The following is a 9,035-nucleotide window of genomic DNA, read 5'->3' as shown; positions in this document are numbered from 1 at the left end:
TCGCCTCTCCCCGCAGCTCGGCTCCGGCCAGGACTGCAGCGCGCAGTGCGCCCAGTGCGCGTCCGACCCCGCGCCGCGCTGCCCGCTCGGCGTGAGCCTCGTGCTGGACGGCTGCGGCTGCTGCCGCGTCTGCGCCAAGCAGCTGGGCGAGCTGTGCACGCAGCGCCACCCCTGCGACCCGCACAAGGGCCTGTCCTGCGACTTCGGCTCCGCGTCCAATCGCAACATCGGCGTGTGCACCGGTAAGAGCCGCGGCGGCGCCTGCCCCCGGCCGCCCCTGGGGTCGAGGCACCTCGGGCGTCCCTCTCCCTCCCAGCCGCCTGCTGGAGAGAGACCCCTATCCCGCAGGGTCCTCGTCCGCAGCCCGCCCCCTGCAGCCTAGACCGCGAGTCGCAGCCCTGAGCTCTTCCCTGGCGCTCAGAGCCTGACCTCTGGCTGTACCTCCCCTTCTCCCTGCAGCCCAAGGGGGTGCCCCCTGCGTGTTCGGCGGGAAGGTGTACCGCAGTGGAGACACCTTCGACAGCAGCTGCAAGTATCACTGCACGTGCCTGGACGGGGCGGTGGGCTGCGTGCCCCTGTGCAGCATGGACGTGCGCCTGCCCAGCCCCGACTGCCCCTTCCCCAGAAGGGTCAAGCTGCCCGGCAAGTGCTGCGAGGAGTGGGTGTGCGACCAGCCCAAGGACAGCACCGCGGTGGGCCCTGCGCTGGCCGGTGAGTGGCCCCTGTCTCTAAGTCCGCGTTGTCACCCTCCCGCAGGGCTGCATGCCAGGGGCAGGCGGAAGTTGTCTTATCCGGGCGTTTTACCTTGGGTTTGTGTTCTCTGCTCTCTCAGCCTATCGGCTGGAAGACACATTTGGCCCGGATCCAACCATGATGCGAGCCAACTGCCTGGTCCAGACCACAGAGTGGAGCGCCTGTTCCAAGACCTGCGGGATGGGCCTCTCCACCCGGGTTACCAATGACAACGCCTACTGCCGGCTGGAGAAGCAGAGCCGCCTGTGCATGGTCAGGCCCTGCGAAGTCGACCTGGAAGAAAACATTAAGGTTCGTGCTGTGCGCCCGTGAACTCATTTTCATGGAATGCTAATGAAAAGGACCAAAGTTAGTTCTTGTGCCACCCTTGTTATTAAAGACCTGTTATCTCCAAAAATACCTAACCATGGAGTTGTTTTCCCAAATAAGAGATGGTGTAATAGGATCCACCCGTTTACCTCCACATGCAGAATCCTCCACAGCTAGTTAATTCAGGACGTTCCAAGAGAGGCCGTGGCTATTTTTGGAAAACTGGCAAATGAAGCTCAAAAGTTTCTGTCCTCAGAACATAAACAGAAATCAGCCAGCATAAGTCTTGGAACACAGACTGTTGAGGAAGGCTACTCCCCCTCGTACTAATTGGTTTTCTCCTCTCCCTTGTCTTCCTTAGAAGGGCAAAAAGTGCATCCGTACCCCTAAAATCTCCAAGCCTGTCAAGTTTGAGCTGTCGGGCTGCACCAGCGTGAAGACCTACCGGGCTAAGTTCTGCGGGGTGTGCACGGATGGCAGGTGCTGCACCCCGCATGGAACCACCACCCTGCCCGTGGAGTTCAAGTGTCCGGACGGCGAGATCATGAAGAAAAGCATGATGTTCATCAAGAGCTGTGCCTGCCATTACAACTGTCCTGGAGACAATGACATCTTTGAGTCCCTGTACTACAAGAAGATGTATGGAGACATGGCCTAGAGCCAGAGCGTGAGCGACATTAACTCCATTAACTCGTTAGTCTGTAACTTGAACTAATTCACATCTCATTTTTATGTAAAAGTGATTTCAGTAGCACATGTTAATTTAAGTTTTTTCTAGCTGGGGGAGAGTTTCCCACCCCATTCAAAACATTGTGCCTGTCTTACAAATAGTCTACCAACCCCAGACACTGGTTTGAAGAAAGTTAAGACTTGACAGTGGGACTACATTAGCGAATAGTGCCAGAATGTATACAGAGGTGTGGCTGTAGGAGCACTGTGGACGCCTGCGGAGAGGCTAGAGCCATCTGACGTCATCTGAAAGCAGTAACAGGCCTGCTACTTGGAGTATACTCGGGAAGGAAAATGTTACAGGTTCGGGGCTGGGGATTTAGCTCAGCGGCAAAAGCGCCTGCCTGGCAAGCGCAAGGTGGTGAGTTCGGTTCCCGGAACCGGAGAAAAACCAAAAAAAAGAGAAAATGTTACAGGTTCACTGACCTCCCTGTAGCTCCAGCAGTAGCAAGGGTGTGCGTTCTCCAGCCATCCCGAGGCTGAGTCAAGTTGTTCTTGAAATCAGGACAGCAGACTCAGCTGTGACATTCTGATTCCAATGACAGTATTCAGGAGTCAGAATCCTGTCTATTAGACTGGACAGCTTGTGGCAAGTTAATTTGCCTGTAACAAGCCAGACTTTTTTTTATTAATATTGTAAATATTGTGGAGATATATATATATATTTGTACAGTTATCTAAGTTAATTTAAATTTGTTTGTGCCTTTTTGTTTTTGTTTTTAATGCTTGGATATTTCAAATGTTAGCCTCAAGTTGTGAACATCATAGGTAGGACAGAAAGCTTGTCTGAGAATTGGATTCGATGGAAATTGTATCAGAGTGACAGTCCATCCAAAGCGATAGCTTTGCCGAAGGTGAGGTCCCGGAGTCCCTGGATGTAGAAAACGTGGTAACCTCACTTTTCAGGAATAAATGCCCTTTATTCAAAAACGACTAGTTCTATACAACTGGTCAGTTTTCCACCTGGAAGCATCTGTTTGTACTTTGACTATGACTGTTTTTCAGACAGTTTATTTGTGGAGAGTATGACCAAAAGTTACATGTTTGCACCTTTCTAGTTGAAATAAAGTATATATTTTTTCTATAAAGAGCTTGGCTATTCATTTATTCTTGTAAAACTTTCTGAGTTTTCTTGAACATCAGTGGGAAGTTTTTGTTTATCACAAAGTAATTTACCAATAATTCTAAATACCTCTGAAAATATATACTAATAAATTGGTTAATCAATAGAATTTTATGTAAATAACACTCCACATGGAATCAAGTGTCACACACTTGGTGGCATACACACCCTATTGAGGACACAAGCATTCTTTGTTACCTTCATAGTGCTCTAAGAACATTTAAATTCAATTATCTGTGGATGAATTCAATTTTCACTAACGCTGTGGTATTAGATCTGGTCTTTTTACATCTTTAGCCATTGTCGGTTCATTTCCAACCCTTCATATCACAAACTAGTCTGTACCTTATATGTGGAAAATGTTTAAATACTGTGTTTTCCTAATTTCTGTGCTGTACTGTAAGTCTGAGAGTATACAATGAAATGTATATTCAGATGGAGCTGTTTAATAAACATTTTGAATAATTCTGTTTCCAGGGGCCATGATAATCAGTGGCAAATGATAATATAAAGAGAATAGAAAAGAAAAGTCAGTCTTCCACTCACTAACATTAGTGGAGATACGTCTTCATTTCAAAGCAATTCTTTCATTTCCCAAGTCCTTAACTTTATTAGATCTCAAGATCAATGCATCCTGTTACCAAGTGGTTTCTAAGTGATAAAATAGCTGTCCAGGCTGGGGAGGTGGCTCAGTGGTAGAGTTCTTGCCTTGCGTGTACAAGGCCCTGGGTTTGATCCTCAGCATCAAAAATAAATAAATAGCTGTTCAGGGTCCCTAATGTGGAAATAGTATTGGACCTACCCAGGCTTCTGAAAAGTGAACAGAAGTGAATAGCAAACAAAAGGAACATTCTCAGGGCAACAAGAAGCCCAATTTTTTCCAGATCAGAATAGCTTTGGATGCCAAATGGCAGGGGGCATTACAGAAAGACCAACCTGTCCCAGGGCAATTAGCAAAGCTGTAGTCATTCTGAGAGACAAAACTATACCTGAAAATAATGACTAGTCTACCAACTGCATACCACAAACTGATGGGAGAGCATCTCCTCTTCCAAATGTGAAGAGCATTTCTGTTCGTACTAGTGGGCTCTTGACACCCACATATGTATAGGGCCATACTGTTAGAAGCTAAAGCACTTCACTTTACTAAATAAACACATGCACATATGCACACCCGCACACACACACATACACATACACACGCAATGCATTGTTAGTTCACATTTTCTTTCTATCAGTTCATCCCTGGCTTCAAAGACAAAGGGCCATGGTAAATAAGCCTCAATGTTCTGAAAGGAATCAGAAAATTCTGGAAAAATAGAAGCAATAGTGGAAGCATAGAGTTCACATTTTCCAAATACACACACACACACACACCAACCACGGAGTAGACTGTATATCCAAAATCCCATGAGCAATATTTATAACAAAATTAGGAGCAGAACACACTTGGACCCCCAAATATGGATAGAGACGAATCACACCACCAGAAGTCCTGCACTATGTCAGCCTATGTGTAGGAAAGTGCAGGAGCTACAGGGTACCCGGTGTTTCTGAGAGCAGAGAGCTGCGAAAGGCCCAGGGGCATCAGAGAGACACAGGCACTGGTCTGACAGCGGTGCGGAAACTAGTAGGAATCTTGGCCACTTCAACAAAATCAACAGGCTGGGGCTGCTTTCCAAGAGAGCACGCCGCACTCAGGCACGGAAGCAAAACTGAGTGGCTCAGGGATCGAAAGACACAGAGAGAGGGCTCGGGTAAAAATGAGAATGAAGCTTGAAAGTCTCAGGAAGTGAACAGCCATCCTTTCAATACAGGGTGAAAACATCAAAACAGAGGGCTCTGTAAATTTTAAAAGCTGTCTACACCAAGCCTCCTTTCTCCTCTGCAGTATCTGCTTTTATTAATGTATATTAATCGTATAAAATACTGGATTTCATCATGGTATTTTCATCTATGTATTTTATTTTTTATACATGAAAGATTATATAAAAGGTATTTCATACATAAAAGACTAATTTCATAAAAGGTAGGAAAACAAAATTATCAAAGCCAAGTCCCATACAAAGTTGTTATATGAAATAAAGAAAACATAGAGCAGAATAGTCTTCCTATAGATAAGAAGAATATATAAGAAACATATGCCCATCAAACAGCAAAAGTAAAACCTCGTAATTCAAAAGAACATTTAGAAAATGGCATTCCACACAAACAATAAGGAAACAACTAATGACAAAAAACAGCAAAATTTATAAATATGGTGAAGGAATTAGGAATAAAAACATATATCCAACTAGACTTTTTTAAAGGAAGAAATATAGCCGAGCATGGTGGTGCACACCTGTAATCCCGGCACTCAGGAGGCTGTGGCAGGAGGATTGCTGCGAATTTGAGGTCAGCCTGGAGCTACAAAGTAAGTTCAAGGCTAGCCTGAACTGTACAGCGGGACCCTGTCTCAAAAAGGGAAAGAAAGAGAGAGAAAGAAAGCTCAAGAAAAAATGACAAAGACTGTAGATAGGCAAGAAAAGATCCAATATACCGATAGGAGAAGTTACTGAAGGAAAAAAATCTATAAATCAAGAAAACTACTGAAATTAAAAAAAAAATTATTTGAAAGCACATGAGAACCAGGCCTGATGGCAAACTCCAATAATCCCAGCACTTGGGAGGCCGAGGGAGGAGGATCGCCATGCATTCCAGGCCAGCCTGGGCTACACAGTGAGTTCAAAGCCAGCCTGAGCCATACAGCAAGACCCTGTCTCAAAAAAAAAAAAAGCCAGACAACACATAATGAACAAACATACCACGTACCAAATAAATCAACCAACACACATCCATGTTGCAGTGAAATTGCTGAAATTTAAAGAAAAAGGAACACATGCCTATGTGTGCATGTAGACAAAAAGAACATGAGCCTTATAAACAAAAAGAAAATTAGCTCATCATCAGATTTTTTGTAAGGCAATACTTCATGCTCAGAAAACAATGGATTTACATAGTTAAGATAGCCAAGAAAAAATGTAACTCAAAGAGTTTTTAGCCTCTAAAGCAGACTCTCAAGAATAAAGGGCAATGGGCTACAAAGTGAGCTCCAAGCCCGCCTGGACTGCATAGCAAGATCCTGTCTCAAAAAGACAAAAAAAAAAAAAAAAAGAATGAAGGGTAAGAGCCAGGCGCAGTGTCACATGCCTATAATCCCCGCACTTGAGAAGCTAAAGGTGGGAGCTGGGAGTGCTGCCATGAGTTCAAGGCCAACCTGGGGTACATAGAGACCCTGTCTCCAAAAAGAATTAAAAAATTAATAATAACAAAAGGCAAAAGCCAGGAAGGGGTGGGGGTAGTGAACACCTGTGACCCCAGCCTAAGGCAGGAGAATCATGAGTTCAAAGTCAACCTGGGTCACATAGAAAGATCCTGCCCCTCTCCTCCACAAAAGGAACAAAGGAACAACCAACTCTTAACAACATCCGAAAAGTCAGGGCACGCTGCTGCAGTTGCTCCTCCCTAAGAAACTCACATCGTGAACAAGCCCCCTTAGCAACACTGTCTGAGAGATGCAGCAGAAGGACTGGTCATGAGCAATGAATACAACTTATCTTTGGACTGAAAATGAAAGGAAGATTCAAAAGGAGAAAAATAGTGTGCACAGTGTCTGTGTAAGATCTGAGGGAGAGAATGGAAATGGCATTTGCCCTACCCCTAGCTTTACCTGCTTTCTTGGTAGTGGTGGTAGGAAAGTGGTTATTCTAACACGACTGCATGTATATGGTGAGATTAAGGACATTGACCACTATGAACATTCTATCTCCAGTATGCATCAGTGTTTACATGAGCTCTCAGAAGGAAGTCAGAAAATACAGATATAATATAGATTCTCTGGTCCTGAATTTGAATGTGTCATACCAACCTAAACTCATAATTTTATCTTTTAAAATGCATGCACGCATCCGCACATTTTCCCTCTACATCTGCCCATTGAAATGGCTTAGTTGAAAAACAACTCAAGAGCAATGAGCCTCCTTGGGTCCAGACTGTGGTCCTGAAATGTTACTATCCGCTGAAGAAATTACAGCTTGTTGAAGAATGACTGCTTCTATTGGTGGGGCAAGAAATGTGTTAGATAAATACATTTGTGTTTGGAGTATCTTTTTATGTTGGATAATAAAGGAATTCATAAGCACCATTAAAATCACATCAAAAGAATTCAGGAGGCAAACTGGAGCCACTAAGGATGATGAGACCTTAAACAGGAAGCACATGAGCTTCAATAAGGATAAGAATGGCATTGTATTAGGCTTACCTATACTTTTATTCATTACTTCGTAATGATAGCTGAAGAAACGAGTAATCCAATCAGTCACTGGTATGATTTGGCTATGATTTGAGGATGTTGCCAAAGGTATATGTGCTGGAAGCTGGTCCCCAAAGTAGCTGCGTTGAGGTGCTAGGACTTTGAAGAAGGGTAGGTCATGGGGGCTCAGAAGAGATTAAGGTGGTTCTCATGGGATTCCAGTATTCTCCAAGAAAAGGAGCTGCTATAAGAACAATAAGCTTGGTGTTTGACTCCCTCCTGCTTCCTGCCTCATTGCATGGCTACTCTCACTCAACAGCATGCAGCCTTGACACAAGGCCATCCACAATGTTCTGATGAAGCTAGAAGTTTCACCAGAGGTGAACAGGTAGCATTGCCCAACACTGGACTTTCAACCTCCAAAACTGTGCTACATAAACCTCCTTTTCAAGAAAGTACTTTGCCTACGGTGTTTCATTATAGTGCAAGAAGACAGTCACTTTCTGAGATCACGAAGGAACCCCCCTAATACATACAAAATTTTATCATGACTTCAGTATTATTTTTTGGATGTGCTACATATCTCAGGGGGTCACAGAAGAGACTGACCCAATCTGTACCAAGCCCACAGAGAAGGAGTTGGAAAAAAAAAGTCAGTAGTGTTCTTGATAGTCAGTTTAATTTTCTATTTAAAAAAATAACTTTTTGTGCTCTTCCAAATTTTATAAAATGAACATGCATTATTTTATAATCAGAAAGAGATTTTTTAAAAATAAATATTCAATCTCCTCTTTAAAATATAGCAAGGAATATGTCCAAAGTATTAGTTATCCATGATTTTGGATTTTGACAAACATTGTATAATACATAATGAATAAATGGCTCAGCTCTGTGAGCCACTATATCTTAATTTCTCTTCATGTGCCGAGGAGAAAACACAGCACATATACAACCCCTATGGTATTCACATAATCACGGGATATTCAGGGCATTCTCTTACCCTTTTGCCCATGCTATAAATAAAGTTGTGGAAGGTTTTCTTCCACAAGTATAGAACTATTCTTTAGTTCATGAATCATAACAATTATATATAGACTGTTACTAAGAGTAAGGATAAACAAAATAAAATATAGTCTTAAAATACTAAGATTTCAAATCTAAATATAAGAGCTAAAGCAGTATACATGTAGACCCATCTTCCATAGTAGATGTTGAGAAGATATTCACTAATTTCAGTGAGAAATTAATCTCACTGACTCATTGGAATTCACATCTCAAAAATATCAAACATGTTAAGACTTGTATTAGGTCAGCAAATTCTAACACAATTTTTACCAGCCCAACTATTTATAATCTACATAAATAGAAGATCTTGTGGGCATTTACTTTGCAATATTTACTAAAAGCTACACATAGCTACCTCTACCACAGTAAAATTTTACATAAACACCTCTCTCCCCTCTCTATATATATATCCAAAAGATATGAGCAAAAGACATGTACAAAATTTTTAAGGTAGTTTTATCCTTCCAAAAATGGAAAACAGTGCAACCAACAGTCTACCAATAGGACAATGGATTGACTGTAGAAGTTTTATTCAAAGGAATACTACACATCAGTAATAAAGCACTATTATTATGTTAATCAAAGAAGGCAGTACAAAATCATACCAGAACAATTCCATCTAGATGTGACTGAAGGATAAACAAAATTAACCCACAGTAATAGAAGTCAGAATAGTAGCTACTCTGAAGATAGGGGCATAAAAGAAGTTTGTCCACATTACTAAATATATACATTTCAACTTTAAAGCTTAAAATTATATAACTG

At 42.7% G+C, this 9,035-nt stretch overlaps 1 protein-coding gene across 1 annotated transcript in view; it reads left to right on the top strand.

Annotated features, from left to right (window-relative positions):
* Ctgf (connective tissue growth factor) overlaps positions 1-2,879 on the top strand; it is a gene marked incomplete in the record, with an annotated part of 3,385 nt that extends 506 nt beyond the window's left edge. Inside the window, 4 exon segments of the mRNA XM_013516697.1 lie at positions 17-242; positions 460-711; positions 833-1,044; positions 1,424-2,879. Coding sequence (XP_013372151.1) covers positions 17-242; positions 460-711; positions 833-1,044; positions 1,424-1,720 — 987 coding nt within the window.
* Between the last annotated feature and the right edge of the window lie 6,156 nt (positions 2,880-9,035).

Source organism: Chinchilla lanigera, unplaced genomic scaffold (assembly GCF_000276665.1).
Source record: "Chinchilla lanigera isolate Chin_1 unplaced genomic scaffold, ChiLan1.0 scaffold00035, whole genome shotgun sequence".
Classification (NCBI taxonomy): Eukaryota; Metazoa; Chordata; class Mammalia; order Rodentia; family Chinchillidae; genus Chinchilla; species Chinchilla lanigera.
Note: the sequence above shows the minus strand (reverse complement) of the source record. Positions and strands in the feature narration are given on the sequence as shown.